Below are 22,350 nucleotides of genomic sequence, written 5' to 3' on the forward strand. Positions count from 1 at the left end.
CGCGTCCCAAACCAATTCAAGTTCCGGTATAATGTCTATTCGTTTACTTGTAGGTGGTTTTGTTGGATGGTCTAGCGATATATCTGAACAGCGATTGTCAACTCTTTTGCAAAATGTCCCCCGAGCAGCGAGAGGTGGCCCTGGAAAAAGCGGTGGCCACTTCGAAGGTCAAGCCTCAAGGAATGAAATACAGTCAGTAATTAACCCCGCCCCCTCCCTTCGTTATTATTTCATTCAGGGTTCACACAAGCCTGGAAAAATCAGGGAAATAAATAGTTGACAAAAACCTCGGGGAAAATTCAGGGATATTTAGAATTTTTAGTAAAAATCAGGGAAATCAGGGAAATTTGCGTCAAACAGGGGCCGAGTAATTAAGCAAATTGTTCATAAATATACCCTCCATAGGATTAACATTACACCCAACTTTGGAGGCTCGTAACTCTGGTTCTAGTAGAGATACGGGGATGTCCTTTGATAATGTTATAGCCCTATTTGTCCTCTTTCCAACAGTACTTAAAACTTGGGATTTCGGCAAACAGGGGCCGAGTAATTAAGCAAAATGTTCGTGAATATTCCCTCCATAGGATTAACATTACACTATACTTTGGAGGCTCATAACTCTGGTTATATTAGAGAAACGGGGATGTCCTTTGAGTATGTAATAGTCATATTCGCCCCCCGCCCCCTTCCTTCGTAAACATTTGCACCATAGGATATACGGGAAAAATCTAGGAAACTCGGGGAAGTATATGGGGGAAAACCTGGAAATCTCAGGGAAATTTGTTTTCCAAAAGTTGTATGAACCCTGTTAATTGCAAATTGATGTAATGGGATCCGTATTTGGTTTTGGTCAGTTTTGGGTCCAATCAACTCTGTGGCTCAACTCAAACTGAACCCCAAGCCCGAACTAGACGGTTCCAATTACAGTATTCCCAAAGTGGATCTCAATATCGCTATGGATGAGATTGCGCTCGGCATAACGAAATCGCAGGTGAATTTACGGAACTGGTTCTTTTTGGCCTACTTGGGTTCCGAGTACTTGAACTATAATTTGCTGGTGTTTAGTATCAAAGGCTGATGGAAATGCTGGATTCAATGGACAGGATGGCCAGATCGGCTCTTTACATGAAATTTCGACCTGAAGTGCCTTTGCATGGACACGCCAAATCATGGTATTTAATGACTGTTCGATCTGTCCTAAAAAAATAGGCCTAGATCTTTTTCTTCATGCGGAACCTGGATTAGTCAGGGATTTGGGAAATGGGGGAATAAGTCCGGGATTTAAAGTTTATTCCTAAAATGTCAGGGATACGTCAGGGATTTTGTTTGGTATATCAAACCAGGATTGCTTCGAGCAATCTAAATCTACGTAAAACAAAGTCCTGACTGATAACGAACGCCCAGCCCCAACCGCTTGCCCCAGAAGGCTGAAAATTTGCAGGAACGTTACTCATGAGTAGTAGGCGCGTACTAAGAAAGATTTTTCCAATCCGCCGCCATCTTTTAAAATGGCGCCCAGAAATGTAAAAAATCTTCTCTATTCAACAAAGTCCGCGCGTTTCAACCGATTTCGCAAATATTTAGTACACAGGTTTCCTTAAAACTATAGACGGGCTGAATGGTCTTTTGGGTTCGATTTGTGGCCATCTTTTTAAATGGCGGCCAAAAACTTAAAAACCCTTCTTTATGGAATAATGTCCGCGTGAAAATTAATAAAATATGCATCCCTAGGGGCTGACGGGCAACGCCGAGTGCCTTCGCTCCTAGGATGCTACAAAATTATTAGTCATCAGTAAAATCTACCCATTCTTTATATCATTTTGTTGGAAGTTCTTATTACACGCGAGCGACGCCGCGGGTATTGTAACAGCTAGTGTTAAATATGGGCTGCAGGTGTGAATGATGAAGTGGGCTCTGATAGACACGTACTTAAAATGGTCCCAGGGATGATGGCGAAATTAACAGGGATAAGCTGTAAAAGTCAGGGATTTTCAATGTAAAAATTTCGTCCGAACCTTTTTTCAGGTGGAAGTTCGCGATGAATTGTATCTTGGAGGAGGATATTAGACGTAAGCGGCGTAATTGGTCATGGCGCAATATGCAAAATCACCGTCAATTGTGCCGGACTTATCGAGACGTCTACAAGGAAAAACTACTGGCTAAAAAAGTCTCCAAGGAAATCGAAAGTCAAATCGAGGTAATTTTGAAATGATTGCCAATTGCCAATAGTTGATTTTATAAAATAAACTATATCGTCTTGGCCATCTTGTTATTATGTTGCTTCGTCTCTAAGTCACGTGACCTAGATGTATTGCGGAGTAACATTACAAAATCATTTAGGGGCCTGTCCCTTTGATTGTTTCTAAGCCTTGGCCGTGGAATTTTCGTATGGCATATAGTTTATCAAGCGAGAAAGATAATCTATGGAAATTAATTTTAATACTATATTGAACACTGATTTACATTCATTATATTACTTAAACTATAAAATAAGTGTAGCCAAGGCTTAATGGTAATAAGAAAGTGTTCATTTTAAGTATATTCCACTCAATTACGCTTGTTGCTCGAGCAGCCAGCGTGATCGAGTGGGCTATGCTTTAAGGAAATGGTCGGCTTTCATTGGCTCTTTCGAGATGAAGTAGGAAATGACGTCGAGGGCAACATTTTCTCTATAAGCTCCTCCTCTTTTATATAATCAACTATTGCCCTTTGCCCTTTGCAACACGCGGATTTCTAAAATGATGGTATTGGACGTTTTATTTGAAAAGGCAATGGAAAAGAGGTTGGATGTCTTCAACATTACCGTGGCGAGACGACAAGCCGAAATCGAGGCGGCCTTTTTGTCCAAGAAAGAAACCAAATCCACCGGAGGCTGGTTTGGTGGGTGGTTCGGAGGCGGCAAACAGGAGGCCAAATCTGAATCAAAGGGACTCGAAATAGGTAAGGATACAAATAGGCAAAAATGAACATAGGTTCCGGTAAAGGGACTCGAAAGAAGGCAGCAAGCAGAGGGTGGGGATAAATGGTTACGTCAGAGGTACGTGACCCAGGAGAGGCGTGGTTTATAAGAAATTTGGTTTGTTGGGCTCAAAGAAGGCAGTGGTGGGTGGGGATGAGTGATTACGTCAGAGGCACGTGACCCAGGAGAGGCGTGGTTTATAAGAAATTTGGTTTTTTGGAACTCAATGAAGGCAGTGGCGGGTGGGGATGAATGATTACATCAGGCACATGATCGTGGAGAGGCGTGGTTTATATGAAATTTGGTTTGTTGGGACTCAAAGAAGGCAGAGGCGGGTGGGGATAAATGATTACGTCAGAGGCACGTGACCCATGAGAGGCGTGGTTTGAAAGTTAGTTCATTTTACTACCACTTCGGGAAATTGGCGCTGCAGTCTAGCGAAAAACGTGTCCAGTCCTACTCGATATGGAGTCTTTGGATTTTGGCGTCATGTCGTGCCTGTGACCTTTTCTTAAATATCATTTCACCTGACAGTCACTGCCTGCTTTGCAGACCCGTTTAAATGGAAGTCAATTATATGGTCATATAACCATTTTTAATCCCTTTTAATCGATTAAATGATATCTAATCTTAATTTCCATTAATTGTCATTAATTGTTTACTTATTTATATATTGAAAAATCATTGTCACTTTAATCCAAGAAATTTTATATATATTTGAATTATAGCGAAGAAAATTGAAGACGCCATGACGGATGGTGAAAAATCGAAACTGTACGAGGCGATTGGTTACCAAGAGAACGCTGCTCCAACTGAATATCCGCACGAGTTTGTCGAGAACAAAGTCCAGTTTAATCTGCACAGTTTAACCCTATCCGTTATCGATGATACTTCCAAGTAAGTAGAATGAATCGGGCATTGCTATTTTTATTGGGTTAAAATTTAGTGAATAATTAGATCGAAATTGTTTGTCTTTGAAAACCAAATGTAAGCTTTTGTCAGTTGTCACAACTAAATGGCTCCTCCCATCACCGAGTAAGAGGTGACGTAGGGTAAGCCTATTAGTGAATAAATTTATTTTAATTGGGACGGGTCAAGGACCCATAGCTCGAGCGTCCCATTACATCTTAAAAGTGGAGAGTGACTGATTGATTATCATTAAGTTGCAGTTATATTTAGGGAAAGGTCAAAGGTAACACGGGTGACGTTAATCCTCTATTCTACCTTACACCCCTGGAGAAGAAACTCTGTAGGTTCCTTAAATATGGCGGAGGGTTATAATATATTAATAAGAAACTGAATATTTAATCGATTAAAGCAAAGCGCGGGTCCAGTGAATTTCCTTTGCAAGGTTGACTTTGCTTACGAACTCCAGTTTTGGCTTGGCAAAGGCATGAGGCATTTGCGGGATTTATAAGTGCGCTAATAAATTTCGCCCATTAGGCCTTTGAAAAGCTAAACCCCGGAGTTCAGGAGGAAAGTGAACTTGTAGGGACCCACGATTTGCTTTAATCGATTAAGTGTCAAAACTCCAAACGAAACCTTATACGAAAATCTGATTTTATGAATTTTTGTCGAAAAGTCGAATAATTGAAAAATATAATTATCAAAAAATTGGATTAATCGAGTATGAAATCGACTAATCTGTTCTGAAACTCAAAATTATTACTAATGAGGTTCACATTTGTTTGTGACAATGAAATTTTAGCTGTAAGCCTTTGAAGAGCTAAACCCCGGAGTTCAGGAGGAAAGTAAACTTGTAGGGACCCACGATTTGCTAAATTTAATTGATTAATCGTCAAAACTCCGATAGAATCCTTAAACAAAAATCTGAATTTATGAATTTAAGTCGAATATTAGATATGAATCTTAATTGAAAAATCTATAATCATCAAAACAAAAAGTTGGATTAATCGATTATGAAATCGAGGACCCACGCTTTGTTTAATCGATTAATCGTCAAAACTCCAATAGAAACCTGAAACGATAATCTGATTTTATGAATTTTTGTCGAAAAGTCAAAAAAATTAATAGGAATCTTAATTGAAAAATCTACTTATCAAAACAAAAAATTGGATTAATCGATTATGAAATCGACTAATTGAAATTTTAGCTGTAAACCTGCAGGGTCATCCTTTAATTTGTCCCAAAATATTTTGTTAGGTATCCTCATGTTTTGAAAGCAAAGCTTAACAGGGTGGAAGCTAAACTGGACCAACGCCCATCCGCCGCAGCTATGAAGTAAGATTTTAACCTTTTGACCTCGCTGTCAATTAAGGCACCAATTAATACGTCACTTCCTTAGAGTTGAGAGTTCATTCAAGAGTTTCACGGTCTTCGGATGTCCGGTCGATGAGAATAACTGGCCTGTGCTAATATCTTCGCAAGCGGATGGTCACTCCAACGTCTCTCTACTCTCAGTCGTCTACGAAACTAATCCTTTGGATAAATCGTGCGACCAGAGAGTAAGAGTGCTGTCGCAATCGCTGGAAATTGCTTATAATGCCGTGAGTCTTATTCGATCCGTGATATTTTATGAAAATGTTAATTTTTAATTTAATTTTAATTAACGCAGCTTACGATCAACCAGTTAGTCGAAGTTCTTAAACCACCAGAGTCCCTTTCACTATCGCAGTAAGTGCGCAATTTTTTTTTCACTATGGGGACTTCGCAATTTGGGTTTAGCTCCACTCCCCCCCCCCAGCGCCATTATGGTATGAAAGCTACTTGAGGGAACTGCAAAGAAGGCATGGGCGGGTGGGTAAAAATTATTTGAAATACGCCACAGACAGAAATCACGTGACACCAAGATACAAAGACTCTTCATGGAGTGGGACTAAACATCTAGTCCTTATTTTTCGCTGGATTGTAGCGCCAATTCCCTGGAGTGGTAATTTTTGAAATGAAACAAACTAAGCTTCTTTGAACCACCCAGGCCTCTCCTCGGTCACGTGGTGCCTCTGACGTATTTCAAATAATTTTTACCCACCCGCCCATGCCCTCTTTACAGTCCCTTTAACCTAACCTAACCCGTCCCAATTGAACGCACTGTGAATTTCTCCTGATTCATGACTATTTCAGGCTCCAAGCGGCAGCTGCTTTGAAATTGGATGACTTCAAAGAAATGTCGGCTTATGGCCTCCAATTCGCCATTGAACGACATCAGTATTTGGACTTGTTGGTTGATCTTCAACCCTCTATCATCATTGTTCCTGAAAATGGCGTTTACGACGAGTAATTGCCTCTTTTTCCCGCCTCCAGATCGTGCCATTTGTCCAATAATAGTTTTAATAATTAATTTTGTTTTTCAGCATTGGTCACCAATTGATGATTAACTTGGGTAACTTGAAAATGTCCAGTTTCGCCAGGAGTATGGACGATTCCGTCACCGTCAGGAGTTTAGTCAAGGCCGGCAGCACTGAAGATGAAATTCTATCAACCATGATGTCCGAAGCTTACGATAAGTTCGAGATCAAGATTGAAAATGTGGCCATTCTAATGACAGCCTCGGGTAAGTCACATTGTTCATCAATAATTTATAAAAAAAGTAGGCTTAGACACGCGGTAATGTATTAGAAACCCCTTGAATTAATTAGCCTTATTCCTGATCAGCGCCACCTAGCCACCACTCCAGAATGATGTCGCTAAAAATCGGGTGACGTCACTGACGGGCACTCTCGGCCCGGGGTCTGACCAAAAATTAGCCCGCTTTATTTTATTTAAAGGGGCACGCCAAGGCTTAGCCAGTTTAAAAGCTCCAACAACTCCGTGAAATAAGTGTGTTACCTTTAGGCAAGGGTTGGATATGGTCGAGAAAGAAGTTTGGAGCCCAATTTAGTCCCTATTTCTTATTCTAATTCAAATTATGAGGCTGAAATTAACTTCAACAAGCTTTAGAGCCTTGGCCGGCTTATTTTTGGTCAGACCCCGGGCCGAGAGTGCCTCCCTCAGTGACGTCACCAGATTTTTAGCGACATCTGGAGTAGTTGCGTTGCCGATTACAGTAGTTCTCAAAGTCGCCGCCGCTATGGCTAGGTGGCGCTGATCAGGAATAAGGCTAATAGCGTGGTGACGTCATTGTCTTGTTTGTTCAGGTTTATCTTGGCTCGATGTTGAGAAGCGTCAAGACGCCTTGCATATTCTGCAACCCATGAATGTCAATGTTGAATTCCAAAAAGCCATCGTCACTGACGACCCGCGAATTCCCAAGTAAGTCCCCGCCCCCTTTTCCCCTTTTTATCCAAAGGTCACGTCGTAATGGAGAGTGAAATACTTTGACGCCCGCGCTTTTGATAGGATGAAGTTGAAAGGTGAATTGCCATCTCTGAAGATTAGCATTTCGGATATGAAGACGATGCAGCTGATGAAGATTGCCACCAGTATTCCCACACCGGAGAGCGCGCCAGCCCTCCCTGAATCGGCAGCCTCCGCTACCGTGAGTGTCTAATTTTAAATTTCGATTGTGGTAGTGTAATTGCGCCACCAATGTTTTCAATCGATACGTGTAGTAGGCTGTAGGCAATTTCACACGTATTTGAAACTAAGGCCTAGTGGTCCGTGAATGCACTCGAGCTAAAAAACTCCCGGATATTTCAAACCCTGAAGATCCTTTAGTTTTTGCTGTCATGACAGCACGTACAAAGCTAGGTTACATAGAGAAATAGCTTTGCGCGTGCTGACAACCGATGTTGTAACAGAGTATATACAGAATAAGCCGTCGTTCGAGATAGGGAGTTGCCTATCCTATAGCGCGAAAACAAATTTCAACCTCACGCAATGCGCATTCTTTATCCATGGTGTATAATGTTATGTTACCTGAACTTTTCCTTTAAAAAGCTTAAAATATAATTATTATTTTTATTATTGTTGTTATTGTTATTTGTTTCGGTTGTTGATAAACAATTTGATAAGCTTAATTAATCTTGTTATTAATTAACCGATTTTTAAAATGTTTCTCGTTAGACGAACGCCTTGGCAGAGAATATAAATGCCAAGGCCTTGAAGCAAGTTACGAAAGCGGGCGCTCTGACCGACTCCGAAACAACAACTGACAGAGAAAACACGCAAATGACCGACCTCGATCTGACCTTCAACATAAACGAGGTATAATGAACACGAATACCTTACCTTGTAACCGATTTGCTGTCAAAGCTAGGTTACAGAGTGAAACAATGAGCTCAAAACCATAATACTATATATTTGAACTCTTTTATTAGGTTCTTGGGTTAGTACTTGTTACAGAATATAATTGATTAAATAAATAACAAAATAATTGATAATGCTAATTACAATGATATTGATAGGATGGGTAGTGAGAGCGCCAGACTAGGGGTGTGCCTTTAGGAGGTAGCTATAGAAAGCAACACTTACTAGGGTTAAGTAGAGCCAGTTGAGTTCCGTCTTTAGGCCTACTGAAGTGATGGCACGAACAGAGAGAGTTAACGTGCGAGAACTAGTCATTACGGACTTGATCACTGGATTGCCTCGTAGAAGGTCAATCTACCCTACATCTAAACAGGTCTTAGCTTAGATGGTGAATACGGCCTAAGGCCTACCGCACTAGCTAACTAACTCCCTACTAACACCAACAACTATCCTGGATAGACTGCCACTCTATCCGGATACTATCATAATGACTTATGAGACAGACTGCCTAACAGACTGCACTAAGATGATACTGTACACTGACTGTAAAGCACAGCTGACCTGACTTTATATAGCCCTAGCAATAGGCCTGGCTCAATATAGGGGGCGCTCACCAAAGGTGCAATATGAGACGCCACCTAGTGTTCACCTAATCTATTGTGAGGTTAAAAAGTCTTCATATAAAAAACTTAAGATTAGAGATCAAAGGGAGCCGGACATAAGCTTAGCTAAGTGTGATTGTGAAGGCTCAGTAGCGCATCCGCTACAACCTTTAATTCCATCGCATCGCTTTCTTAAGTAGTTCTCTTTGACGTTTGAACTGAACTGATCTAGATCGCGCTGGAAGTTTGTCGAGCCTCGGGACTGAATGAAGAATCGAAAATGTTAAGTTTCGCTCTGTACGATATCGGGACCAAAGTGGTCATGCGCACACACGACATGAACGTCGCCTTGTTCCTGGGAGGCATCACCATGGAGAATCTAGAATTCACCAGTAAGTGCATGCATGACCAAGAAGGGATATCTAGTTTACTAGGGAGAAGGTGCAAGATGCCTTTGTATTCGCCGGGCGCCATAGTCCCAGTCCCCCTTTCAAAATACAAGGGGGGGGGGACGTAAAAGGAGGCCACCGGGCTATTTCGCAGCCTCTCCTCAGTCGGAAAATACCACGTAATTTTCGTCATTCGCATTGTCGCGCTGACGTGAGTTTTCAAGAACCAATCAGATGCTGGTTGTAATTTAGAGGGGGCGGGGATTAACTCCGGACTTACGTTTGGACTGGAGATAAAGCTAGATTATGAATGTGGCGAATTTATACCTTCTCCCTAATAAACTAGATATCACTTCTTGGTTAAACATAAGAACTTTTTTATTCCCCCCCTTTAATTATCATTGGTGTTCACGATTGTGTCCAGTGTTTGATATTTAGAGACCCTAAATATTCACATTTGGGGTTCTCTTAGGGCTTTGGGAAATAGGATATTGTGCGAAATTTAGTAGAGTTGAAAAGCTAAAAACATAGCGAATTGTGTCTAAAGAATCATATCCTGGAAGTCTAAATTTCATCTTAAGCAAGTAGTCCACTAAGCCTTGCGAAACCGTATCGTCAACGTAACGTCACGTATCCAAATACGAAAAGAACGCCATCTGATAACGTTTCTTAAACGATGCTTTCGGACTTAGGTGATGGGCGCCCTCTTTCGGGTGATTTACGAACTTAAAACGGTAACGATACGGTTTCCGAAGGCTAAGTGGAGTGGACTACTTGCTTAAATAACATCTCATTATGTCGAACCTCAGAAACTAAAAGCTAAGTTGCATAGAGACCTAGGCATAGCATTGCGCGTCCTGACAACCGATGTTGTAACAGAGTATGTACAGAATAAGCTGCATTCCGAGATAGCGTGAAAACAAATTTCAACCTCACGCAATGCGCATTCTTTATCCATGGATTAACTAACGCTAAGGGATTGTTCATTCCCCCTAAAAGATAAGGTTCGCAATGTTCCAAACGCCCCCTAGTAGCTGCTACTACCCTAACAGGAAGTTGTAAGGATATTGGGCCAAATACCACGTGTTATATGACGTTCAAACTTAACAACCTGCCTGAAGTTGTGAACCAACGCATTTTAAGATGAAAAGCGAAAGTTGGTATTAAAAATCATTTTTCTAAGTTGTAAATTAGAAAATAGTAAATTTTAAAAGCTACTTAGTAAGCGTGAATTTAGTTGAATTCATAGTTATAAAAAGTCTCGAAATTCAAATTGCGCCAAAATTTAGCGCCGCCATCTTTAAAATCCGCTAAAACCAGAGAGAATTTAGAAGGGGAGTGGAAGGCCCCCCCTTTGACTCTATTAAACGTGATGTCGCCCAAACAAGATGTCGCGTTGAGCTTATTGGGGTAGGCGAGTTTCTGGTCACGTGTTCTAAAATCTCTCTGTTACAAACGCATCATACCGGAAATCGACCTGCCTAGATAACGTTTAGCAGACGACGTTGCGCTACATTCCAAACCACCCCTTCCACTCCCCGCCTAAATTCTCTCTGCTGAAATTGCGCCAAAATTTAGCGCCGCCATCTTTAAAATCCGCCAAAACCATTTATTTTGCCTAGAGATGGTGCTATATCCGTTTTGGACCAATATATTTTGGGGAATGAAGAAATAATTCGGAACGGTAGCGACATGGGAAACCGTGTGTGTGAACAATCCCTTAGCATTAGTAAATACACGCGTCCTTCTAGTTGTGCAGAGAGAAAAAGGGCATTTGTTTGTTGGTGTCATGGCAGTTTGGGGGCCCTAGAGTGGGGCTAAGACCCAGATACTGGGGTTTCTAAATTTCTTTACACTAACTGGCTTAATTCTTAACTTTAATTTACTCAAAATTTTAGTCATTCATAGATTCGTATTTATAATGTTATAATTTAAGTTTTATTTGTCATTTTTGTGTATCTGTCCTGGTAACCACACTTTACAGGCCTAGGCCTTCGGAATTGAACCTTAATGTCCGGATTGTTACACTGTTGGCAAATAATTTTTCTTGTTAGACTTCTTTTGCACAAATTAATTAACTGTCGTTAATTTGGCAATTTTTTCAATTTAATTTTAGATTCAGATGGAACTCCGCTTTACATCCTGCATACCCCTTTGACGGCAGGATCAAATGAGAAATTGTTTAGTGTCAACTTTTTGGCTGTAAGTTCATTTATTACGTGCACAAACCCTTGTATGTTATTTGTTAAATCCATGGGTGTGCGGGTACCCGAAAATCTCCCCCTGGAAACATATTTTTTAGGGCCCGAACGGGTACCCGAGTCCCCTTTTTTAAGCCTTTGCCAATACCCGATGCCGAGTCTGACGGGTCCAGTTCATGCCGGGTTACCGCGCGTGTTTCAATGCTTCCGCCTTTCGTAATTGAATAACTTAATTAGTAACAAGTTATTAATTAATGCAATTGTTTAATGAATTACGTAACTATGGGGGATAATGGGTGGGCGGCTTTGAAATCTAGCTTTTAATTGGACTGTACAATGAAAAACAAAGAGACCCGAATTGGAGCCGAGGGAGCTCATTTTGGGCATATAGCACGACCCGGCGGGTAATTGCAAATTGGACCGGATACCCCCCCGCGGCTGCGGCTAAACATTTTCTATTACCCGAAGTTTACCCGCACAGCCCTGTTTTTAATTGATTTAAAAATGATTAATTGTCCGGCTATTTCAGTGACCCTTTAACATTTCCTTGAATGTTTAGGTTGACAAAAAGGCTCCTAATTTTTCAACGACTTACGAATCGACCCTTCAATGTCTGTCGTTGACCTTCACCCGCCTTGACGTAATTCTTCATCAAGAGGCCATTTTGTCCGTCATGGCTTTCGCCAACTATCTGGCCTCCAACCTGGCCTCGGCCACACCCGTTCAACCCAACCCTAAACCATCATTCATGGACACTAACGCATTAAAGAAATACCCATCTCAACTAATTCGTAAGTACACTCAAGCCTTTTACGAAGTAGCTATATAGGACCAAATTTTGGGCCTATGTAGTTCAATACCGCAGGTGTACTAATTAGGACAAAAATTTGGGCCTAAACAGACTTCGGCTAATTAGGCCCAAATTTTGGGCTAAAATAGTACTGATAAAGTAATATGCTATTTAGGCCCAAATTTTGGGCTAAAATAGTACTGATAAAGTAATATGCTATTTAGGCCCGAAATTTGGGCTTAAATAGCTCACCAAACCATATACACTATTTAAGCCCAAAATTTGGGCCTAATTAGTGTCCCCGGCTATTTAAGCCCAAAATTTGGGCCTAATTAGTGTCCCCGGCTATTTAAGCCCAAAATTTGGGCCTAATTATTGTCCCCGGCTATTTAAGCCCAAAATTTGGGCCTAATTAGTGTCCCCGGCTATTTAAGCCCAAAATTTGGGCCTAATTATTGTCCCCGGCTATTTAAGCCCAAAAATTGGGCCTAATTATTGTCCCCGGCTATTTAAGCCCAAAAATTGGGCCTAAGTAGTGTCCCCGGCTATTTAAGCCCAAAAATTGGGCCTAAGTAGTGTCCCCGGCTATTTAAGCCCAAAAATTGGGCCAAAGTAATGTCCCCGGCTATTTAAGCCCAAAAATTGGGCCTAAATAGAAGCAGCCTTGTTTTTTAAGTCAAATGTGGCTTGAATGTCTTTTGATGGTTGCAGTTAGTCGTGCCAAAAAAACCGAGAAAGAAATCATCAACATGAAAGTGTCCGCAACAATGTCTTCCATTGGTTTGGTCATCTGCAACAGTCGGCGCAAAATCACCAGCGCCCAAATCGCCGGACTCCAAGCCGATGTCCTGATGGACAACTCGAAGATCTCCGTCAACGCCTTGTTGAAGAGCGTCCTCGTCAGCGATCCCACCCCTGGTGCTGTCTATGACAAAATCCTGTCCACCGTCTCTGGTGACGTCATGAATGTGGCACTTGTGATGTATAACGACGCCACGGAAGGTCTGGGCTACATTGATATGAAGGCTGTTGATATGAGCGTCTCGCTTAATGTTGGACGCATGAAGATTGTCTATCTCAACAAGTACATCGCTTCCATCTTGGTAAGTGAGATCATGGCAATTGGGTCGAGAAACTAATCCATAAAGACTGAAGAGCCATCCAGGGTTTATACAAACCAGGAAACCTCAGGGAACAGTCAGAGAAATAAATTGTTGACAAAAACCTCAGGGAAATTTCGAATTTTTTGTAAAATTCAGGGAAATCAGGGAAATTTGCGTCAAACAGTGGCCGAGTAATTAAGCAAAATGTTCGTGAATATTCCCTCCATAGGATTAACATTACACTATACTTGGAGGCTCATAACTCTGGTTATATTAGAGATACGGGGATGTCCTTTGAGTATGTTATAGTCCTATTTGCCCCCCATCCAACAATACTAAAAACTTAGGGCTACGACAAACAGGGGCCGACTAATTGAGGAAAATGTTCGTGAACATACCCTCCATAGGATTCACATTACACTATCCTTGGAGGCTCGTAACTCTGGTTCAATTAGGGATACGGGGATGTCCTTTGAGTACGTTATAACCCTATTTGCCCGCCATCCAACGATACAAAAAAAACTTAGGATTTCGTCAAACAGGGGCCGAGTAATTAAGCAAAATGTTCGTGAACATTCCCTCCATAGGATTAACATTACACTATATTTGAAGGCTCATAACTCTGGTTATATTAGAGATACGGGGATGTCCTTTGAGTATGTTATAGTGCAATTTGTCCCCATCGAACAGTGCTAACAACTTGTGGGTCGAGTAAAATGGGGCCAGGTAATTGAGGAAAATGTTCGTGAACATTCCCTCCATTGGATTTACATTACACTATACTTTGGAGGCTCATAACTCATGTTCAGTTAGAGATACGGGGGTGTCCTTTGAGTATGTTATAAGCCTATTTGCCCCCCCCCCCTCCTCCTTCGTTAACATTTGCACCATAGGATACTCCATATAAGGGAAAATATGGAAAATTCAGGGAAGTATATGGGGAAAAACCAGGAAATCTTAGGGAAATTTGTTTTCCAAAAGTTGTATGAACCCTGGATCTCAGGAACACCAAAACTGAATTATGACCCTTTATTATTTCTATTGTTTGTAGGGTTTCCTTGACCAATTTCAAGTAGCCAAGGACAAGATGGCGGCGGCTAGCGCGGCTGCTGCCCAAGTGGCCAAACAAGGCTTAGAAGAAGCTTACGAGAAGGCGACGAGGGTTGGTCTTTCCCTGTGTCTCATGGCCCCCGTTATCGTCGTTCCTCAAAGCTCCAAGTCCCTTAATGCCCTGATCGCTGATCTGGGTACCATGACCCTGAAGAATGCCTTCAGTACCAAGGAACATCGCAACGAACTCGGATTTCCATCCATTTTTGATACCATCAACTTGAAAATAGAGGATCTCAAACTATCGCGGTAAGAACCGATTTTTTTTAATCCTTAAATGTAAGTTTCATTCATATCCCACCCTTAAGTCTTATAAGTTTCTTGGAAAATCTGCAAATTCCACTGTAGTTTCTTTATAAATCGATTAAAATCCTACAACATTTACTTGAAAAAACTATTAAAAATATCACTGGGGTTTTTTGAAAATCGATTAAAAATACCACCGGAGCTTCTTGAAAATGTCTATTAAAATCGTACAACTTTTCCTTAAACAATCGATTAAATCCCTACAACTTTTTCTTGAAAAGTAGATAAAAATCCTACAACTTTTCCTTAAAGAATCTATTAAATCCCTACAATTTTTTCTTAAGTCGATTAAAATCCTACAACTTTTCCTTAAAGAATCGATTAAATCCCTACAATTTTTTCTTAAAAAGTCGGTTAAAATCCTACAACTTTTCCTTAAAGAATCGATTAAATCCCTACAATTTTTTCTTAAAAAGTCGATTAAAATCCTACAACTTTTCCTTAAAGAATCGATTAAATCCCTACAATTTTTTCTTAAAAAGTCGATTAAAATCCTACAACTTTTCCTTAAACAATCGATTAAATCCCCACAACTTTTTCTTGAAAAGTAGATAAAAATCCTACAACTTTTCCTTAAAGAATCGATTAAATCCCTACAATTTTTTCTTAAAAAGTCGATTAAAATCCTACAACTTTTCCTTAAAGAATCGATTAAATCCCTACAATTTTTTCTTAAGTCGATTAAAATCCTACAACTTTTCCTTAAAGAATCGATTAAATCCCTACAATTTTTTCTTAAAAAGTCGGTTAAAATCCTACAACTTTTCCTTAAAGAATCGATTAAATCCCTACAATTTTTTCTTAAAAAGTCGATTAAAATCCTACAACTTTTCCTTAAAGAATCGATTAAATCCCTACAATTTTTTCTTAAAAAGTCGGTTAAAATCCTACAACTTTTCCTTAAAGAATCGATTAAATCCCTACAATTTTTTCTTAAAAAGTCGATTAAAATCCTACAACTTTTCCTTAAAGAATCGATTAAATCCCTACAATTTTTTCTTAAAAAGTCGATTAAAATCCTAAAACTTTTCCTTAAACAATCGATTAAATCCCCACAACTTTTTCTTGAAAAGTAGATAAAAATCCTACAACTTTTCCTTAAAGAATCGATTAAATCCCTACAATTTTTTCTTAAAAAGTCGATTAAAATCCTACAACTTTTCCTTAAAGAATCGATTAAATCCCTACAATTTTTTCTTAAAAAATCGATTAAAATCCTACAACTTTTCCTTAAAGAATCGATTAAATCCCTACATATTTTCTTAAAAAATCGATTAAAATCCTACAACTTTTCCTTAAAGAATCGATTAAATCCCTACAATTTTTTCTTAAAAAATCGATTAAAATCCTACAACTTTTCCTTAAAGAATCGATTAAATCCCTACAATTTTTTCTTAAAAAGTCGATTAAAATCCTACAACTTTTCCTTAAAGAATCGATTAAATCCCTACAATTTTTTCTTAAAAAGTCGATTAAAATCCTACAACTTTTCCTTAAAGAATCGATTAAATCCCTACAATTTTTTCTTAAAAAGTCGATTAAAATCCTACAACTTTTCCTTAAAGAATCGATTAAATCCCTACAATTTTTTCTTAAAAAATCGATTAAAATCCTACAACTTTTCCTTAAAGAATCGATTAAATCCCTACAATTTTTTCTTAAAAAGTCGATTAAAATCCTACAACTTTTCCTTAAAGAATCGATTAAATCCCTACAATTTTTTCTTAAAAAGTCGATTAAAATCCTACAACTTTTCCTTAAAGAATCGATTAAATCCCTACAATTTTTTCTTAAAAAGTCGATTAAAATCCTACAACTTTTCCTTAAAGAATCGATTAAATCCCTACAATTTTTTCTTAAAAAGTCGGTTAGAATCCTACAACTTTTCCTTAAAGAATCGATTAAATCCCTACAATTTTTTCTTAAAAAGTCGATTAAAATCCTACAACTTTTCCTTAAAGAATCGATTAAATCCCTACAATTTTTTCTTAAAAAGTCGATTAAAATCCTACAACTTTTCCTTAAACAATCGATTAAATCCCTACAACTTTTTCTTGAAAAGTAGATAAAAATCCTACAACTTTTCCTTAAAGAATCGATTAAATCCCTACAATTTTTTCTTAAAAAGTCGATTAAAATCCTACAACTTTTCCTTAAAGAATCGATTAAATCCCTACAATTTTTTCTTAAAAAGTCGATTAAAATCCTACAACTTTTCCTTAAAGAATCGATTAAATCCCTACAATTTTTTCTTAAAAAGTCGATTAAAATCCTACAACTTTTCCTTAAAGAATCGATTAAATCCCTACAATTTTTTCTTAAAAAGTCGATTAAAATCCTACAACTTTTCCTTAAAGAATCGATTAAATCCCTACAATTTTTTCTTAAAAAATCGATTAAAATCCTACAACTTTTCCTTAAAGAATCGATTAAATCCCTACATATTTTCTTAAAAAATCGATTAAAATCCTACAACTTTTCCTTAAAGAATCGATTAAATCCCTACAATTTTTTCTTAAAAAATCGATTAAAATCCTACAACTTTTCCTTAAAGAATCGATTAAATCCCTACAATTTTTTCTTAAAAAGTCGATTAAAATCCTACAACTTTTCCTTAAAGAATCGATTAAATCCCTACAATTTTTTCTTAAAAAGTCGATTAAAATCCTACAACTTTTCCTTAAAGAATCGATTAAATCCCTACAATTTTTTCTTAAAAAATCGATTAAAATCCTACAACTTTTCCTTAAAGAATCGATTAAATCCCTACAATTTTTTCTTAAAAAGTCGATTAAAATCCTACAACTTTTCCTTAAAGAATCGATTAAATCCCTACAATTTTTTCTTAAAAAATCGATTAAAATCCTACAACTTTTCCTTAAAGAATCGATTAAATCCCTACAATTTTTTCTTAAAAAGTCGATTAAAATCCTACAACTTTTCCTTAAAGAATCGATAAAATCCTACAATTTTTTCTTAAAAAGTCGATTAAACTCCTACAACTTTTTCTTAAAAATTCGATAAAATCCTACAACTTTTCTTAAAGAATCGATTAAAATCCTACAACTTTTTCTTAAAGAATCGATTAAAATCCTACAACTTTTTCTTAAAGAATCGATTAAAATCCTACAACTTTTTCTCAAAGAATCGATTAAAATCCTACAACTTTTTCTTAAAGAATCGATTAAAATCCTACAACTTTTTCTTAAAGAATCGATTAAAATCCTACAACTTTTCCTTAAAGAATCGATTAAATCCCTACAATTTTTTCTTAAAAAGTCGATTAAAATCCTACAACTTTTCCTTAAAGAATCGATAAAATCCTACAATTTTTTCTTAAAAAGTCGATTAAACTCCTACAACTTTTTCTTAAAAATTCGATTAAAATCCTACAACTTTTTCTTAAAGAATCGATTAAAATCCTACAACTTTTTCTTAAAGAATCGATTAAAATCCTACAACTTTTTCTTAAAAAAAATCGATTTAAAATCCTACAACGTTTCCTTAAAAAAATCTATTCAAAATCCTACAACTTTTCCTTAAAGAATCGATAAAATCCTACAATTTTTTCTTAAAAAGTCGATTAAACTCCTACAACTTTTCCTTAAAAATCGATTAAATTCCTACAACCTTTCCTTAAAAAATGAATTCATGTTCCTACAACTTTTCCTTAAAAAATCAATTCAAATTCCTACAACCTTTCCTTAAAAAATCGATTAAAATTAGAATCCTACAATTTTTGTTTAAAAAATCGATTTAATCCTACATTTGTCTTTAAAATCTATTAAAATCCCCCAATTTTTATTTAAATTTTAAATTAAATATATGCAGTGGCGGCGCCAGGGGTAGGCGACACAGGCTACAGCCTACTTTTCGTTTCAATTTGGGGGCCCATAAACGCCGTTAGGGGCCCAGCGACGCCCTGAATTTTAATGTAGTATATTTTGGCCCCACTTTCGTTGAGAAGGGAAATTATTAAAGCCCATTGTTTCTACTGACAAAAAGGATGTGAAAAATTTCACGTAAAAATAAACATGTCTAAGGGATCGTAAATAAACTACGTCACATTCTTATTGAGGGAGGGGGTTTCGAAATTTGTGACGGTCCGTGACAAATGGGGGGTGGTGTCAGATTTAACATTAATTTTGATACGAAGTTAGGACTGTTGTGTAGTTGAATGTAATTAAATGCGGGTGAGATTAACACTTAACCAACTCCATACATTGCATTTAGCTATTTTTATGCAAAAGGTTTTTAACAATATAGCTAGGATGAGCCGGATCCCCTTTCGGATTGAAATGGTTTCTTTTCTTTCGCACATTTTTGAAATCTGAATATCATGATCGATTAGACTAAGGTATTTGTCTATCAATGTCGAAACCTATAAAGTGTGCCCCTTTAACTAAGCTTTATGGAAAATGTTTTGAAGCTTACAAAAAAAGCACAGACCGGCTTTGAGTTACGATAATAAATACTCACAAACAATTTAAACAATGAATTCTAAAATTTCCTTAACAATAATTAAAAGGGGCCCATATTTGTGAAAAACCTTTAGCCTACACCAAAGAATATCCTGGCGCCGCCACTGAATATATGTGTATTATGTTTGTCTATTTGATCATGCAGCGTTATTCTGAAGAAAGAAGATGAGTTGGTGAACGTGATGGGAGAATGTCTTTTGTTGGAGCCTCTAAGTTTCGTCCTCAGAATCGAACGCAACCTGACATTCGGATGGTGCACCGAATGCCCCGAAATTGACATCAAAGCCACCCTAGCGGCCGTCAACGTAAGTTAATTAAAAAAAAATTACCATTCCGACGGTCAGGGTTCATACAAACCTGGAAATAGGGAAATAAATAGTTGACAAAAACCTCAGTGAAAACTCAGGGAAATATAAATTTTTTAGTAAAAATTAGGGAAATTTGCGTCAAACAGGGGCCGAGTAATTAAGCAAAATGTTCGTAAACATCCCCCCTCCATAGGATTAACATTACATTATACTTTGGAGGCTCATAACTAAGGTTCTACTAGAGATACGGGGATGTCCTTTGATTATGTAATAGTCCTATATGCCCCCCCTTCGTTAACATAGGATACTCCACATACGGGAAAACCCTGGAATATTCATGGAAGTATATGGGGAGAAACCTGGAGATCTCAGGGAAATTGGTTTTCCAAAAGTTGTATGAACCCTGTGAATTGACCATAACCGTAATTGAAGCATTAAACATTATATTGATCACCGAGCTTAAAAAGCGCTTCTTTGCCGCTAAGTTTTCGATTACTTTACAGATTTTTCCTGATTTATATAATTTATTTGTTAAATCCAATTTCTAATTGGTTTAAATCTAATTAGGTATCTCTGAGTCAAGAGGACTACGCGATGATAATGAAAACGCTTTCGGATAATTTGGGTGAAGCACCCGATCGTCCCGTTGAAGTGCATGAAGTGGAAGAGAAGTTAATGGTCACTGTTGCCAGTGACCTGCACGCGACTCCAACTGACAAGAAAGGTAGGTTAATTGAATTTTCATTAAAGTTGCCAAGATATATTTTGTCAAAGTTGTAGTTGACAATGTTATGCGAGGTTTCGTGTAATGGTTTGGGCTCCACATCTATCCGCCTTATCAAAAGTATATATTTAACTATATTGTTACCCGCGGCGTGACTCGCGTTTAATAAGAACTTCCATCAAAATGATACAAAGGATGGGTAGATTCGGAGCCTCCGAGATATCTAGGCCCGTGCCTATCGCGAAGCGAGAATATTTTTTTAACTAATTTAGTTCGCCGTGTTTTCTCGCTTGGGGGCGCTTTTAGTATCATAAAATAAAATTAAGTTCAGCCTCGTGACCCCGTCGACTGCTACAATATTAGGGCAAGGCATAGACGTAGAGCGGTGAAGCCGAGGTCGCGGATAGTGAGACAATTATTTTACAAAAATTTCCTAAGACCTTTATTAAACAATCATGCCAAAGAAGTAAAGGATAAAAAAGCTAAGGTTAAAAAAATGAAAGGTTATGAAGGAGTAAAAGAAAATCCTCTTATGGTATAATAAAACCAGGGAGTAAGGAACGTTAGAGGGAGTGTTGATCTAATGCTAAAAAAACCGTCATACAGTGGCAAATGGTAAAGAAAGTGGGGGGTAGGAATTTTTATCTCCGTTCCTCAATTTTTGCTAACGCGCAGGCGCGAGTGACGTCGTTTACTACCGCCAGCAGAGAGAATTTAAAAATTATCTCTGCAGCCAGCGCCAGCTTCCGCTTCCTTCGACTGCTGCCCCACTCACTCTGTTCGACTCGCCGTCGAGATAACCGGGAAGCCCGGAAGGCGAATTTGCGGTATCGTTCGGTAGGCGTTATAAAATATTCAACGTTTTAAAGCTCAAGTTTCGAAATTTTTTGAGACATTTACCAAGTCTTCAACTAAATATTATAACATTTTCTTTAAATTTCAACATAAATATAGCTCTGAGAATAAAATTAGACACGAAAACTACACTAAGCCTTGGTTAGATATCATCGGCTGAGGCCGAGCGGCGCATCTCGAGCCGCCAGCGGCCGGGCTTGCCGTAACGGCGAGAACAGAAAAATACCTCGTTAAAAAACAGATGCACGACGGTTTTTAAATTTGACGCATGCGCGCGGACACCGCGTTGAGTCCCCGAGTCAGCGCCAGAGAGAGACGATTTTAGCCACGAATCTAACGAACACGCCTATTCACTTTAATACTCCCTCTAACGTTCCTTACTCCCTGATAAAACTGTGAATTAGGAACTTCAAGAAGTTTTGTTTTACTAAAAAACAACAATGTTAAAATCTCATAATTAATTTCGTTGTCCACACAATCTAAAAAAATATTCAATAAAAAAATAAATATCTCCTAAAACAATTACGTTAATTTAAGGGTGAAACCTTTCTCTTTCATAGGATTTTTATAATTGGCCCCTAAAATATCATCGACAATTTATGGAAGACCCCCTTTGCAACTGTAATAAAAGCGCCATCTAGTACACATATAGGGTGAAAATATTTCCTCTATGAAACTGGATATTTCCCCACATAAAAATCGACCCGCACGGGCCTAGATATCTCGGAGGCTCCGGTAGATTTTACTGATGGCTAATATTTTTGTTGCCCCCTAGGAGCCAAGGCACTCGGCGTTGCCCGTCAGCCCCTAGGGATGCATTTTTTATTACATATCTCGGGGACATTATTCCATTAAGGGTTTTTTAGTTTCTGGCCGCCATTTAAAAAGATGGCATCAAATCGAACCCAAAAGACCATTCAGCCCGTCTATAGGTTAAAGGAAACCAGTGTACTAAATATTTGCGAAATCGGTTGAACCCCGCGGACTTTATTGCATAGAGAAGATTTTTTCACATTTCTGGGGGCCATTTTTTACGATGGCGGCGGATTGGGGGAAATCTTTCTTAGTACGCGTCTATTACTTATGAGTAACGTTCCTGCAAATTTTCAGGCTTCTAGGGCAAGCGGTTTGGGCTGGGTGTTGATTATCAGTCAGTCAGTTAGCACTTTGTCAAAAGTATATAGATATATAAACAAAAAGTACGCTTCATTAACAATTCCCTGCCTTTAGCTTTAGACTGCGTGTAATCTGAGAAGCAAACTACCCTCCTCTCAATTAAGTAACCGCCTAGAAGAACTAACCAATCAGGGAAGAGCTTCTTGACGTCATACGTTTATGAAAAGTAGTTCATGATACTGGCGATCCAAACGTTAATTT

General features: G+C 38.4%; 1 protein-coding gene across 4 annotated transcripts in view; it reads left to right on the top strand.

Annotated features, from left to right (window-relative positions):
- Positions 1 to 22,350, top strand: part of Vps13 (vacuolar protein sorting 13C) — an 84,799-nt gene that overhangs the window by 11,036 nt on the left and 51,413 nt on the right. For all 4 annotated transcript variants that reach the window (XM_089845125.1, XM_089845128.1, XM_089845126.1 and 1 more), the window contains exons 6-26: positions 54 to 192; positions 855 to 991; positions 1,066 to 1,172; positions 2,026 to 2,197; positions 2,769 to 2,940; positions 3,688 to 3,856; positions 5,123 to 5,200; positions 5,265 to 5,466; positions 5,535 to 5,593; positions 6,041 to 6,193; positions 6,271 to 6,470; positions 7,054 to 7,168; positions 7,256 to 7,394; positions 7,922 to 8,062; positions 8,939 to 9,098; positions 11,212 to 11,297; positions 11,856 to 12,087; positions 12,798 to 13,189; positions 14,241 to 14,548; positions 19,232 to 19,391; positions 19,962 to 20,118. In XM_089845125.1, coding sequence (XP_089701251.1) covers positions 54 to 192; positions 855 to 991; positions 1,066 to 1,172; positions 2,026 to 2,197; positions 2,769 to 2,940; positions 3,688 to 3,856; positions 5,123 to 5,200; positions 5,265 to 5,466; positions 5,535 to 5,593; positions 6,041 to 6,193; positions 6,271 to 6,470; positions 7,054 to 7,168; positions 7,256 to 7,394; positions 7,922 to 8,062; positions 8,939 to 9,098; positions 11,212 to 11,297; positions 11,856 to 12,087; positions 12,798 to 13,189; positions 14,241 to 14,548; positions 19,232 to 19,391; positions 19,962 to 20,118 — 3,478 coding nt within the window. The remainder of the gene's footprint in view (positions 1 to 53; positions 193 to 854; positions 992 to 1,065; positions 1,173 to 2,025; positions 2,198 to 2,768; positions 2,941 to 3,687; positions 3,857 to 5,122; positions 5,201 to 5,264; positions 5,467 to 5,534; positions 5,594 to 6,040; positions 6,194 to 6,270; positions 6,471 to 7,053; positions 7,169 to 7,255; positions 7,395 to 7,921; positions 8,063 to 8,938; positions 9,099 to 11,211; positions 11,298 to 11,855; positions 12,088 to 12,797; positions 13,190 to 14,240; positions 14,549 to 19,231; positions 19,392 to 19,961; positions 20,119 to 22,350) is intronic.

The sequence above is a fragment of the Phalangium opilio genome, unplaced genomic scaffold (genome assembly GCF_054372755.1).
Source record: "Phalangium opilio isolate 3A_F unplaced genomic scaffold, DU_Popi_V2 ptg000009l_1, whole genome shotgun sequence".
NCBI classification, from domain to species: Eukaryota; Metazoa; Arthropoda; class Arachnida; order Opiliones; family Phalangiidae; genus Phalangium; species Phalangium opilio.